Source organism: Sparus aurata, chromosome 11 (assembly GCF_900880675.1).
Source record: "Sparus aurata chromosome 11, fSpaAur1.1, whole genome shotgun sequence".
In the NCBI taxonomy this organism is placed as follows: Eukaryota; Metazoa; Chordata; class Actinopteri; order Spariformes; family Sparidae; genus Sparus; species Sparus aurata.
In genome coordinates this window covers 33,019,154-33,034,666 of record NC_044197.1, presented here as the reverse complement: position 1 = coordinate 33,034,666, position 15,513 = coordinate 33,019,154, and the positions used below count along the sequence as shown (strand labels likewise).

At 40.2% G+C, this 15,513-nt stretch overlaps 1 protein-coding gene across 3 annotated transcripts in view; it reads left to right on the top strand.

Moving 5' to 3' along the window:
- Positions 1-5,297: 5,297 nt before the first annotated feature.
- The window catches only part of LOC115591154 (transcription initiation factor TFIID subunit 4B-like), a 75,686-nt gene continuing 65,470 nt past the window's right edge, over positions 5,298-15,513 (top strand). The window contains exons 1-11 of one of the 3 annotated variants that reach the window (XM_030432885.1): positions 5,298-5,464; positions 5,853-6,015; positions 6,303-6,370; positions 7,321-7,803; positions 8,353-8,474; positions 8,568-8,660; positions 9,283-9,411; positions 10,683-10,805; positions 11,274-11,363; positions 13,536-13,667; positions 14,794-14,896. In XM_030432885.1, coding sequence (XP_030288745.1) covers positions 7,329-7,803; positions 8,353-8,474; positions 8,568-8,660; positions 9,283-9,411; positions 10,683-10,805; positions 11,274-11,363; positions 13,536-13,667; positions 14,794-14,896 — 1,267 coding nt within the window. In that variant the 5' untranslated portion in view covers positions 5,298-5,464; positions 5,853-6,015; positions 6,303-6,370; positions 7,321-7,328. Of the gene's footprint in view, positions 5,465-5,852; positions 6,016-6,302; positions 6,371-7,320; positions 7,804-8,352; positions 8,475-8,567; positions 8,661-9,282; positions 9,412-10,682; positions 10,845-11,273; positions 11,364-13,535; positions 13,668-14,793; positions 14,897-15,513 lie in introns of all 3 variants that reach the window. The other 2 variants (XM_030432887.1, XM_030432886.1) reach the window with 2 other exon arrangements.

Genomic DNA, 15,513 nt, shown 5'->3' with positions numbered 1-15,513 from the left:
CGCGCAGGTGGAGTCTCATCATCACGATGATCTCACGTGAAAGCCTCTCAAACAGCAGCAGCGTCTCAAAACAGAAGAACGAAACTTACAGCACAGCGAGCGAGCGCAGCCGGTTTGATATGATACGTAACTGACTTATGTGGTAGTGATTTAGTTCCGGTAAAGTTGGAAATATATTCACAGATTCGAACTTCCCGGATCAATAACTCATAAGTGAAACCTTGTTAAAACACAAACGACGGCTCTTTCCTACCGTAGTGAGGAAGACAACGAGCTACAACCGTATTTTCATCAAAACGAGCGTCTGGACATTAACTCTGGTCTGTATGGTCAGCCAGCTGTGAGACGAGGGCGCAGGGACCGTCTACAGAAAAGAGATACTACAAAAAATTCAATAACTTCCCTATTATTAAGAGTGTAGTGTCACCAAAATCACTCCACACATCAGTGGTCTCCTGCTGGTTATTCTACATTTTTTTGTTTGGAAAAAATGTGCTTTGCCATAATTTTGGGGAATTTCTATTGGGAGAAATATTCAATAACACTAATATTCAGTGTGGTGTCACAAAACTCACCTCACCCTAACCCTACTTAACAAAAACTACTTCTTAATGTAACTTTAACTTGATTTTGGTATAAAAAAATGTTTTAATACACAATCCATGTCTTATTATAAATTAGGATGTTATGGTATCAGTCTGAAAGGTAAATCAACACATTTTACTCAGTGGCCTTTGTGCCCTGTCATGTGGCCTTGGTGCCCCTAAAAAAAAAGTGAAGGCCAAATGGATTTGCCCCTAAAATGACAAAATTCCCACCCTGACTGCATTCCCACGAGTAAGCTACAGTTACTCTATGTAAGCTGAGTCCAAGTTGTCTCTAAGAGTCTCTAGAGTGTGAAATATTGCACATTGCCTCAGCCTGCAATAAAACGGTGGTCAATTCATGATTTTTATACTTAATAATACAATGTCAATGTTGTGTAAGAAGAATCATTAATTAAATATATGAAAGTTACACAAGACAACAATATAGAAAAATGTATGGATTTGACACTGTCATCCGGTGATCGGCAATATCGGGATCGGCAGATACTGCTTTCGGTGATCGTGATCGGCCCCAAAAATCCTGATCGGTGCATCTCTACTCCAAAATATTTCAGAATTGCTCCTGCAAAGACGAAACTCCTCAGGTTACCAAGCAAAACAGATCCTAAGCAAATATTCATACTATGTAATTGAGTCATGTTACACTAATGGAGAAATTCATAATCTGTTTTTATTTCAAACCTTGCAATATACAGCACAGTGTCCCTTTAAAGCATGCACCCAATTTCAAAGTTGTCACTTTTAAGCAGTTTTAAAGAGTTATAAAACAAAGATAAATGACTGATGAGCTTTATGTGATATTGAAGGAATATCTTAGTTTATATTTCACAGAGTATTACAAAGTGAACTACTTGCTTAACTGATGATTTGGTCTTAACATATTCTGTGGGCAGAACAAACGGTCCTATATCGTATAGTTTAATTTAAATTGACTATTCTTTTGAATAAAACAAAGTAATACATCAAAAACATAACTAAACTGTAGGCATATGTGTTCAAATTATATTGTCACAATAAATATTCTCATAAATGTGGAAAAGAAAGACGCAACTAGCTCAGTAGAGTTAACAATAATCCACTCAGAGCAATAATTTACTGCCACAATAGTCCATAATAATCTACAGTAGGCCTCATATGCATTAGGGTTGTTTAGCACACTTCACATTAGAGACCTACAAACTGAGGAAACACTAAAATTGATAAATGAATCATAAAAACAGTCCTAAAGTGATGTTATGTGACAAATATTGAAGAGCAGAGGAGGTCTATGACGGACCAGCAGCTCCACTGGATGAGGATACAGCAGACATGACAGATATCTGCCTAACACACACACCCTCCCTCACAAATATAATGCCAACGAACTGGACCTGCTGTGATTCACCAAAACGGGTGTCACTTCAGTCAATCAGTGTTATGGCATTCTAAAAAAGCTAAAAAATTCAGCATTTTAGCTAGCCCCTCCAACCCACATAATGAAAAAAAAAACCCTTACCTTTATCCAACGAGCGTTTTTCTTCATCTAGTTTCTTCTTTTTTCTGCGCCAGATGAATACGCTAGTTTGGACGCCATGCCGTGAATGACCTGAACTTACAGCTCGGTGCAATTCCCCGCCCCCTCCTAGCAGTACTGGTCGTCATAGCAACGCGGCGTGGTAAACACCAGATCTGACCAATCAGCGGGCCAGGTGTCAGGTCCTTTTCACATCTTTTCCTTTGGATTATTCCTCAGGTATTGCAGCTGACCTTGCAACTTGAGGGGGCCCCCTAGTGGCACGGGGGCCCTATGCACCCGCATAGTCCGCTCTGGGTGGCAGGGTCTGCCACATATAAACAAAACAAACCAGTATGAAATGTTGTTGCTCTTTAAGGTCAGTTTGTTTATTCAGATTGTTTAGGCAGAAAAAAAATAATATATTTCTCTCTTTGAGGATTAGAAAATTCTTCCCCAAACCTATGTAGTGTTCCTCAGAGTTTTAATCATCTGTGCCTTGTCAAGTCTTGTTTGATCACAAAATGAAATGTTGTTACAGAATGATATTGTATTGTTTTCATATGGATTTATCCTAAAATGTGTTTACGTTTCATGAACATTAAATGATGTTAGGTGAGAGGACTGAAATATAATCATACATTGTACTAATCAACACTCAAAATCCAGCATCAGACCTGGCAAGCACAAATGATTTCAGTCCTGTTGCATTTGTTTTCCCCGGGACAAACCGCTGTATCGGACAACGGCCTGTGAAGGAAATCAGCTACTCGTCCAAACAAAGCCTTCTCTGATTACGGTAGACTGAGGGACCCTAAGAGTGATCCCACTGCACAGAGGGCGTTATTCTTTTTCTCCCTCTGTCTTCGCTGCCCAGTAGGGGAGACAAGGGACAGTTGTATCAGGGGACGGTTGTAACACCTTGAATTTCTCCAATCAGAAACAACCTAGAGTGATGACACTCACTGTGCTCACGCTCAGTTAAGTTTCCCTCCATTCTTGCTTAAAAGGAAGCCACATTTGAAACATCCTGACAGCATTATCTACAAATAGTTGTTTTTGAGGAAAAAAAAAATACTTTTCTTTCTGATGTACTTTTTTGGATGCTGTTATAAGATCAAATGTCTATGAATTCAAACAAGTATTATTAGAATCACTGTTTTTTAAGCTAAACATTGAAATGGCTAACAAGTGTCAAACTAGGGCTGTGTCCAAAATCACTCACTACTCACTATATAGTGCACTATGTTGGACTCACTATGTAGTGACTATGGAGCAGGGAATCAGTGGGTGATTTTGGACAGCCTAGCAGTCAAGCTAGAGATTAAAACATGGTTGGTGATACTGGGACGTTGTAAGTTACAACCGTCCCAGTATCACCAACCAAGTTTCGGTTATATTTAAAAACTAGCCAAGGTTAGGGATAGAGTTGCAGATATTGGTATTAAAGGGAAGCTATGGAGTTTTGGCAATTTCTTTGCTGTTTTCTAGCCGGCCCAAAGTTGCATGGCAGGTTTTTCCGCTCACAGAAACTGATCCAGAGGCCTGTACTGCGAAGGGGGCTCAACATACCCAGGCTTTGTGCTCATGATGCAGCTCAACAAAGCCCCAAGTCCCCAAAAAGAGTTAAACGGTACTGCGACGGTGGTTATCAATTTAATCTGTCAAGTCCGGTTCTCTGCTTTTTGCTCTGCGCGCGTTCACATAAAAGGGGGCGTTTGACGTCATATTATTCTACTTCCGTGCGAAAATGAATCGATCCCGGGCCACATATTTTACTCAAGATGAGCAGATTGTTATTATGCAGGACTATGAAGAATTCAAAGAAACCATCACGGTAAAAAGTAACACTGTCGCCGCCAATAGAGCGAGGGAGGGCTGCTGGCAGAAAACTGCTGACCGTGTAAATGTGTAAGTTAACAATGATGAATATTATGATCAATATTATATGAAGCCCTTAGTGTTTTAATTTCTGAAAGCTCAACATTGTGCAACTTTTACATATTAACCCTCATCCATTTAAAAAATAAATACACTGAAGCAACAGCTATCTTTTTTCATTTTTGAATGATGTCTATATTGTTTTCACATTTTACTGATCTCAGTTATAGAATGCGCGTGTGTGTTTTATTGAAAGCGAGGCTGAGTGTGCGTAGGCTATAAATGTTCAGTGTTTTTTTTTTGTTTAGTTTTTTTTGTATTAGTGTGTCGGGATGAACAAGCACACTACTGTCCCTGTACAATGACAATAAAGACCTTTTAGACAGTGAAAATAGCTCTAGCCTGTAAGATTTGTGTTTGGGCGTACACTGCCCTACAACGGGTGAAACATTGATCAGTTCATCAGTTTATTCATGAACACATCAAAGAAATAATTAACTTTACTCATTATCTGTGACAAATAAATACTAGGTTGGCCTAATTAATATTTCATATTGCATTTTATTAAGATGTGGAAGCAGCAGTCAGACATGGCAGCAAGTTAGAGCCAAATACAAAAACATCATTCAGAGTGGTATGTAGCCAAGCTGCCCATCATTTTGTCAGTGTGTGTTCTTGCTCAGATTTTCTGCATCACCAACTGAATGTAAGTAGGTTCCCGTGGCGAAAAAACGAAGGGCTACACAAACAGTTTGCCCGACAGTGAGCGCACAGCTTCTTCAGTGGCATTCCTGACACTCGGCTCAATAAGTGAGCAAATGTACCGTATTCCCTCGGCTGAAAATCTATATCGCTCATAGAGAATTTCATCAGGAAATGCCAGCGGATCAGCGCGATCTCGAAGAAGCCGCTCACGTCGTAGTGCTGATGAATTATTCTTGCTCCCAGGTCCACCGGGTTCTCAATGAATGGTGACGCCATCTCCGAATGAGTTACACAGTGAAACAGCGGCGCTTTTATAGCCGATTTGAAGCTGAAACTCTGAACATAACCTGGTCGGGACCAGGTTATGAGCTAAGCATAAGTTACCATGGTGATCTAGCCGGGTTAAAAGAGAGCCACCTTTGTAGTACAGGGAAGCCTGGCTTTAGACTCAACATACCTCGCTAACCCACTAAACTGGCTTCGCAGTACACCCCTCAGCTGTGGCTGCTGGTTTTCATTCCAACCAAGCAAGAACACACCTGATTCGACTTATTCAATCAACTGAACTGTCTTTTCACAGTTGATTTGTTGGATCAGGTGTGTTCTTGCTTGGTTGGAATGAAAACCTGCAGCTGCAGCGGCCCTTTACTGGATTAATTTGACACCACTGCGCTAGGGGGAAGCGAGACGACCACTATTCACCCCAGAAAAAGTCATATAACCATTCCAATGACTCCGAAGCTGTCAAGTTAAGTTTCATACGTTGTATGAAAAAAAGGTAATCATTACTTAAAAACATGAAATAGTCACAATAACGTGACTGATAAAATAATATTTTCCATTTTGACTATATGATTGATTCATTGTCTATATTTTAGTCATGTTACAACCGTCCCTGTACACTGGGACGGTTTCAACAGTGGAGATACTGTATTAAAATCAATTTTGAAACCTGTACATATTTCATAAAACCACTTAAATACATTATTTCAGCAGTTGACAGATTGAAGATTATGATATAACAGATTGGTTATTCCAGTGTAGATGGTTTTTGATGTATTGCTAAAATTGCAGGTGTTACAACTGTCCCTGGTCTCCCCTACATCTAAATCCATCCTAACACCTCCCGATCATCACAATCCAAGTGTTGTTTTGTTTTTTTTCAGCCGTAAAGCCCATCTTTACGTGGTGCCACAAACGCAGCACTGATCTAGGATCAATAACAGCCACAGCAGGTGAGCGCAAGTCCACTCGGTGAGCGCGTGCCTTCGCCCTTCTCAGTCCCAGTCTGCTGAGTGGATGTGAGTCTCGATGGACGGTAACGTTAACGTCAGTCATTTCAATTAACGTCGCATAATGATAATTCAACCAGAAAAGTTTATTCTGGATAAAATGAAACCAAACTCCGTTCAAAAATCTGCCATGTAAAAGAAACGCATAGCCAATGTAAATGTTAAATTTGTCGTTGAGTGATGACATTTAAGTTAAAGTATGTGGAACTTGGTCTAAGCATAAACACTAGTTAAAGTTCGTAAGTTAGCAAACGTTCCAGTGAGCACTAACCGGGATTTCAACGTAAATTGCTAATTTGTGGTTGTTTGTGTTTTAATCAACAGGACCCATTTCTTCGCCTTCGTTTCAACCGTTAACAGTTTGACAAACGTCAGCATGTGACAAACCACAGGTTTGTGTGATTAACTTGACAATTTGTCCGTTTGCATGTTGAAAGTAAGACGATAGTGATTAATGTAAAGTGTTTTTTCTCGGAGATCATACCGCGCTAGCAGGTCAAAATGTGGTTTACTCGAAGACGTCATTTCAATGCATTACATTTTTCATACAAGATGTCACTTACTGAACTACATAAAACTCAAGAACATCGTAACAGGATCATACATTTACGTAAAATAAAAAAAAATTGCGCTTACTGCTGCAAAGTTGTGAGCCAACTTCATAAACTGAACAGATCATTCGAACGTTTCTTCTGAGTTTCCGTCGTTGTTGGTGGATAATTAAATGTCCTGTTGCCTGTTCGCGTTGTTTGTTCTGCAGCATCCACGTCATTCCACTTAGTTTCGCTTTTAAGACGAGTGTCATTATTCATGTGCAAATATGAATGTATTGTCATCTTGGAGCCTGACTAACAGGACCACATTGAAAATGTTAAGCTCAAAGCCCGTATTTCGAATCCTAGTGAAATATGGTCTTTATGTGAACGTTTACTGAACATCTTCAGGTGGTCCCTGAACAAGCTCCAACATTTGAACCAGTTGTGAACGTCTTTTCACTGGGAGAGCTTGCATGCACCAAACAAGACAAACAGAAGTCAAGTTTAAATATGGTTTAATCTCTTGGCTAGTTGACTTGTATGTGTAACTAGCTAGTCTATCAGCAATACAGAGGTAAACTTGGCTGATAAAAGTGCATAGTTAAAGTGGTTAAATCATTGGCGCAGACCCCAGAACACGGCCTCTGTCGTTGAGTTTTAAATGTTTGTTTGTTTGTTTTTTCCCAATGGGTGTCGATCATACCTTAGGTCAATTTAGTATAACATAATTTAGAGCATTTGGAAAACAAACCAATTCTTTCTTTTGTATTTTCTTATAAACAAAATCACACTGTTCTTCCACTTAGAAATCATTATGGCCACAGACAAAGTGGCTATTGAGGCCCAGAAGCTGGAATCCTGTGGGGCAGCAGGATATGGAGACACCCCTATTCAAGTCAAGATTTTACATGTTCCAGCAAAATGTGGGCCAATCACTGCTGTGCAACACCCACCTGCTACTGCATGTGTCAAAAAGGGTAACTCTGTCTCTGCACCACCTAAAGCCATCCCCACCAGCCAGGGCCAACAACCTTCCTCCCCTAGAGTTAAAGTCCCAGCACTATTGACCGCCTCTCCTTCTGTCATGGTGATGGCAAAGGTGGCCAACGCAGGAGGAGTAAGCAGTAAAGGCCAACCACAGACAAAAAAAACAGCTTTCAGCCAGCTGGCTTCCATGAATCAGCCCACAACCCCAGGAAGGACGGTGGTGATAACTGTACCAAGGGCAGCAGCTGCACAGACAGTCCCTGTGGCTCCTCAGCTTCCAGCCAATATCCAGATACCAGCAGGTGAGCATGAGGCCACTGTTAGTGATCCATCTGACATTGTTATTTCTATTCATGTAACTTTATGAAAGAATGCGACATTTTATTGACAGTAAACATGTCAAATAATAATAAAAAAAAGAATAAAGTAAATATAGTGAACTTCGTTGCCCATGAAGAAAGTCCCTTGGACCCCTTAAAAAATCCTTGAATTTGTTAGCTGTGGAATTAGAAGAAAACATATTATTTGATGATATTATTTAATTCTTCGTGTAAAGAAACATAGTGACTGTTGGTCCCAGTGACGTTAGTATTTATAGGCATATAGAGCATGGAGGTGAGCTCTCATCCCAAAGTGATCACTTGAGATGCATGTAGAGACGCATCATAATGCCAGGTGTGAACTGACGGACTCAGAACTGTCTACTCGTGATCTGATAACTTGGGACAGATATTAATTCCAGGTATGAAGAGGCTCATACACACAGTATAATTTACCCAGCACTCTTGCTTTTATAGAGAAATCATCAATGAAGTACAATTGTAAGAGATTTCTGACTCTACTTCTGGCAGGTATGATGTTGATTCGCAGTGACAATGGTCAGCTGATGCTGGTATCCCAGCAGGCTATGGCACAGGCTCAGCAGGGACCAAGGTGTGTCAGTGGTCAAGCTCCCAGAATACTGGCCCCACAGGTGTGTGTGCGCGTGTGTGCGTGTGTGCGTGCGTGCGTGCGTGCATGCGTGCGCGTGTGTGTGTTCTAATTGGATATCATGTCTGGAATTTAGTTTTCTGGAAATAAAAGTCATGAGACGGTGACAGTGATCAGGATGGCATCTCCTCACGGTTTCCAACCAGTTCAGAAGACAGCTGTGGTGAAGGTACAAGAGTTGGTTTACACTTAAAAATCTCTGATGGCAGGTCATGTAATGTTCCTGCAAATGAGCTCACCAGTCATGAATAAACACATTTATGAACCTGCTGTAAAATATATTTTTATTGCAACCCGTTTTTTTCTGATTATTGGCACATTTCACCACGGTACAGGATAGCCAGATGACTAATAGATAATGATAATGGTTGCTGATACCTTGCTTGAGCAGTTTTAAGGTTAGCAGAGGTTAGTCTCGTAGGTTTCAATTGGCACAGGTGCAGTCATTATCACACAATCCTGTTGCTTGTACACAATGTTCCCACCATAATTGACCAGCACCATAGTGTACTTTGAATTGGACTGAAACCCTCCTACTGAAGGGATCAAAATGCCACCAGAATATCTTTTCTTTGATCAGATGAACAGGTGCATAATAGTTTAAGGACAGTAACAGAATTACAATCTCTGCTGGGTGAGGGTTAGTTTGTCTCCTGCTCCTCCCCACAACCACATCCAACTTGAGCAAGTCTTGTTTGTGTCACCCGTACATGCATGTCTATTGACTTAACATTAATTAGTTTTATATCTGCTTATTACCACAATAAGATGTATATTGTGTTTTTCTTCAGGTGATTGGTGTAGCTCCCAAACCAGCAGTAGTCCAGATCCCCAGTGCTGTGTGTGAGCAGGGGAGCCAGCCTCGCATGATGCCGGTCATCACTGAAACCAAAATAGAGCCACCAGCTACGTTTAGTCAGGTGAATCCAGCTCTTCCTACTTGTAACCTGCATCCAGTTTGAATTTCACTCGGCTAAGAGAACCAATTTCACTGTGAAACTGGAAAACATGGAGGCACTCAACGAACAGTTCCATCATCACCTATGCAGGCAGCATTTCGATAGTTGTGTTGTCATTACAGAGGTCATAAAAGTCCTTTATTTGCTCTTACAAAACATGGTTGCATAATGAAATGAAAGTTTATGAACTGCTTCATGCTACACAATCATGGAACATACACGTTTGATAATATACATAGCAGCAATGGGATGATGATTATGGTGTAGTCACATCTTCACATTACAGTTTGACAACAGGTAAAAACCTGTCTGCTATCAGTTTGACTGCGCCTGAGTCCCATCTGAGTCTACTTCATTTCCCGCAACCAGACAATAGCCATGATGTTGTGGCTAGTAGGGTTAGTTTTCTTGGTATGTATCAATTTTTCAGACATATTGTAGGTGCAACTCATTGTATATTTTTGATTTTTTTTACATTGAAATTGAAAACAGGTCAATATTTCTTGGAAAGAGGTAAAGAATGACAAGAGAACAACAAGTAGTTTTTGGCATCTCTGTTGTCATTGCCAACTTAACTACTTGAACACCAAGCATATTGTGTGCGAGACTTGCCATTTTATGTAAGGCCGCAGGTACCAGACCACACTATTTGTGGTCCAACTAATGCATTTACCCAGCCTGGCTCATGCTTGGTTAATAATGGAGTTTGAATTGCAGCTGTATTAAAACTGGTGGAGTTCCATACTTTGTACATTTGTTGGCTGGAGGAAGGAGTACTTACTATTCATGTTGACCTTCTTCTCTGTATATTTTACCATGTGTGTACACTTTTGTCTAAAGATCTTATTTTAATCTTCCAATACATTTTCTGTATTGGACATGTAGTATTGATTTGTAGTTTTCCCCTTCACTGTTACATGATTTTGCCACCACTGACGCATCAGTAATTTTGACAGTGACTACCGTTACATCATATATTCAGTCCCTAGTTTATGTATGAATAAGTGTTATCTTGCGTTTAATACAATTCTGTCAAATCAGTCATTTTTCTATCCTGAATTTTGGTGTCAGATAACAACTTGCAGTTCTACAAAGTATCCACATAGTGGGTTCATAAACACTGATGCATCAGTTGCAAATTGGCACAGAGGGACAAAACCAGTTGTCACAAATTGGCCATGCTGAAGACCACTTTTATGAAGATTATTTCTTGGCTGCCATTTCACCAACAGGAGACCTTGGAAAGTGTGAAGAAGTGCAAGAACTTTCTGGTGACTCTGATCAAGCTGGCATCTAGTGACTCCAAGTCTGCCACCATGGCGAACAACGTCAGAGGACTGGTCAGGAGTCTGCTGGTACATCTTCAATCTTCTTCATCACAGGAGCTGCTTTCTGTCAGTGAAATAGTATAAAGATATATCTTCTAATGTCCAAAATATGTTAAATTATGTCAGTATAGGGTTTTAAAAGCACTACAATGACTTTATTGTTTTAAACCTGCATTACAGATACTGTGCTTACCTCCTGTGGATTAGGGGAGAGCTAGGAGTACATGTATCATATCTACCCTTTCCAACAGAATTTAACACCTATTTAAAGAAAAACGTGCTAGCAAGTAGACCTAAAAGAATCCCTATATTTAAAAGCTAGTTAATAGATCTTGAGTTAAGATTATTGGATTAAATCCCTGCTCCTCTTCTCATACTGTCCATATGTAGTTGCATAATGTTCATCAGTTCATTCCCTGCTTTTTTGGGGGGTTACACCAAAATGTATAAAATTCTCCTTTCCTTAAGTGTATATATACTTTTCCTATTCTGCAGGAGGAAAAACTTGAAGCAGAGGAATTTACAGAGAAGCTCTATCGTGAGTTAAAGTCGACTCCACAACCCTGCTTGATTCCTTTCCTCAAGGTGACCGGAGACACAACAATACATTATCGTGACCTCTTTGGGTGTCTGCAAGTCCTGTAAAATGTTGATGTCTGTGATTTTAAACTCAAGACCGTGGACTTTAGACGTTAAAGTAGGGTTGTACCGAGCCAATCTGGGCTGATCTGAACATCTTTTAGTGGATCAGTGTTGAATAAAATGAAGCTGAAAAATCTGATTTTTACTGAACTTCACTGTTTAGTTCAAATCAGTCTGCTAATGTGGCAAAATGCTTCTCTCTTTTATGTGAGTGAAAATTGTTGCGTGGAAGGCTATGCTTGTTATTTATAATGTGTCAGATACATATTTAATGAGCATTTTCATGAATATAAGTATTTGATTGGCCTTAGCAGTTAGCAGTTAGAGATGCACTGATCAGGATTTTTGGGGCCGATCACCGATCACCGAAAGCAGTATCTGCCGATCCCGATATTGCCGATCACCGATCACAGCGTAAAATCCATAAATTTTTCTATATTGTTGTCTTGTGTAACTTTAATATATTTAATTAATGATTCTTTTTACACAACATTGTCATTGTATTATTAAGTATAAAAATTAGGAGATGAGAAAGTATCATGAATTGACCACCGTTTTATTGCAGGCTGAGGCAATGTGCAATATTTCACACTCTAGAGACTCTTAGAGACAACTTGGACTCAGCTTACATAGAGTAACTGTAGCTTACTAGTGGGAATGCATGCAGTCAGGGTGGGAATTTTGTCATTTTAGGGGCAAATCCATTTGGCCTTCACTTCTTTTTTAGGGGCACCAAGACCACATGACAGGGCACAAAGGCCACTGAGTAAAATGTGTTGATTTACCTTTCAGACTGATACCATAACATCCTAATTTATAATAAGATGTGGATTGTGTATTAAAACATTTTTTAATATCAAAATCAAGTTAAGGTTACATTAGAAAGTAGTTTTTGTTAAGTGGGGTTAGGGTGAGGTGGGTTTTGTGACACCACACTGAATATTAGTGTTATTGAATATTTCTCCCAATAGAAATTCCCCAAAATTATGGCAAAGCACATTTTTTCCAAACAAAAAATTGTAGAATAACCAGCAGGAGACCACTGATGTGTGGAGTGATTTTGGTGACACTACACTCTGAATAATAGGGAAGTTATTGAATTTTTTGTAGTTTCTCTTTTCGGTGTTGCACTTTGTAGACGGTCCCTGCACCCTCGTCTCACAGACGGCTGACCATAGAGACCAGAGTTAATGTCCAGACGCTCGTTTTGATGAAAATACGGTTGTAGCTCGTTGTCTACCTTACTACGGTAGGAAAGAACCGTCGTTTGTGTTTTAACAAGGTTGCACTTATGAGTTATTGATCCGGGAAGTTCGAATCTGTGAATATATTTCCAACTTTACCGGACTAAATCCTTCCACATAAGTCAGTTACGTATCATGTCAAACCGGCTGCGCTCGCTCGCTGTGCTGTAAGTTTCGTTCTTCTGTTTTGAGACGCTGCTGCTGTTTGAGAGGCTTTCACGTGAGATCATCGTGATGATGAGACTCCACCTGCGCGAACCGCGAACTCACTGAAGTTACTGTGAGTGACTACTGTGCACTCAGGTGGCTGTAATTCAAGGCAAGCTCGCTACGCTGACCGGGCCAGGGGCACAGAGGCCACTGTGGCGCGGGGCAACCGCGGCCATGAAATTCCCTCCCTGCATGCAGTTAATGCAGCTGTCTTTATACCTAAACGTCATCCGATCGGCCTGATGTGATCTATTTTGAGAACTCCGATCAAAACCGATAGGGGCATTATCGGCCGATTGCGATCAGTTGCCGATCGATCGGTGCATCTCTATTAGCAGTCATAGATATGCTATATTTATCTGATCAGGATCAAGGCAAAAAAACTTGATCAGGACATCTGGCCAACTGCATGTTATATATTGTATTCTTTCACCAAGTCAAATTAATTTTAATCTGAACATAAAGTAGTTTCTCATAGTTGGACATTGCTTAGCTGAATAACTTTTCTCCTTTAAATGTTTTCCTTTACAGGCTGTTTTTAAGTCTTACTATTTTTCGGGCGAATAAAATGATTGAGATGAACTCCAGTTATAAGTGTTAGTATTACATCTAAAAATATTTTAGGATGTCTTTTCACCCATCTTTTCTTCCTTGCTAACAGAAAAGTCTTCCTGCAGTGCGTTGCCTTACTGCCGACCCCCAGTTTTTTATCCAACAGGCTTTAACCTTCACCTGCAACCACAGCACTCCGTCTTCAATCATGAAGCAGTCCAACACTGACACCTGCCAGCAGGTAAGGAAATGTTGCCTGCTTGTCTGATGTGGTGAGAAATTTTTATTTTTATTCTTGCAGCACTGCATAGTACCATTGGAAGTGAAATGCTCCACAAGAAGCCTTGCGGTGCATGTAACAAATCACATGATGCAGTCTGGAGTAAGACGTTTCAAACATTATTAAACATCTTAAAGTGAAACTCTCGCCAGAAAGCAACCATGGCTTTATTTGTGATTGAAAATGAGTCAAGCCTTCGTGTAAAAGCATAATTACGACAAAAGAGGCACTTTTAAGATTTACAATAGTTTTGTTTTTGGGCAAGCTAATTTTCAATGAAGTGCGAGGGCACTTTTAACGCTAGCATCTCTATTTTTAAAACACTAAGAAGGCTCGACACAACATGAAACTTTGCTGGTAGCATCACCAGGGTCTCTACACATGAACACGAGCATTGAGAACATTGTTTGTGTACACAGAGTTTGAAGGTTTTTGGACAACTCATGTCAGCAGTAGCATCTCCAGCGCGCCGCCATCGTGGCAGACAAAACGTGTCGATCCCCGAGTGCGACCTGACAGGCAGGAGAGTAATAGTGGACCGCTCCTCAAGCCTTCCTGTTAGGTCGCAATTATGCTTTTTACACGAAGGCTTGGCTCATAGTCAATCACATATAAAGCCCCGGTTGCTTTCTGGCGAGAGTTTCACTTTAATAACCTCTTCAAAGTATCTGGGGTTATTTTTGCATTTTGCCCTGTTCCCTAATAACTATGATATAAGCCTTTTCCTTATTTAATGACAAAGGATTTCAAGATGTCTATTTTGATGTTCAGATATCTGGACTGTCCCACAATCACCATTTTCAATATTAATACGTCAAAGAAAGGCATCGAAGGGGGCAAACCAATATTTTTCAAACTCTGAACATTATTACAGTGTCTTTTCTTCAAAACCCACAAAGTTGAAATATTAATATTTCACTCCCCTCCCCTGACTGTATACACTATCAGCCCACATTAGTTGATTAATGATTTACCTGTGTGACTAAAATGGCTCAAATCGTTGACCTTAAAGGGGGAACACCTGAATATCTAAAATGTGTTCAATTTCAGTTGGGACTGATGCATATTGACTGCCCTTAAAATGCAGATTATCCTGAAGCCACGAGAAATGACTGTGAGACCTGGGTTGTTGACGTGTAGCAGACCTGTCTCTAAACACACAGAAGTCGAGTCAAGAAAACCTTTCACAGGTAAAGGCTGTGAAAATTAGGGGTGGGAATCTTTCATGGTTCTATTTTGATTTTTGGTGTCATAATTTTGTTTAGAATCAGTTATACATTTTAAACCACTTTGTTATTAAATACATCTTATTCCAGTACACTGTGTGAAAACTAAACAGAAGCAAGAGATACGTTAATTTAATGTGAGAAAGTTTAACTGCATTAGTTTGGGAGCATGCTACAGACCTCTGCTTTTCTAGCACATTAAAGACAACATCTCTGCCAGCCTGTGCCCTACTGAGTACTGACAGGTGCACAGAGGATGCCATATCCACTGTCCTCCACTCATTCTTCACACAACTTAAGAATAACAACAGCTACATCAGAATAATGTTTGTTGATTTTAGCTCAGCAGTCTTACCCATGAAAATAATTGGAAAACTTACACTCTGGGCTTAAAAAAATCGTGTATACAGCAAACCAAACCATTGATTATGTATAGTATTGATCAAAGGGTAGGGGGAGACCTAATGCAATTACAGATGGAAACAAAAGGGAAGGAAGAGTGGCATTTGCATTCAGGCCTGCTGGGTTCACAGAGTTGACATGACCAAGGGGTCAGATTAGGAGGGGGGCAGGAAGGACAC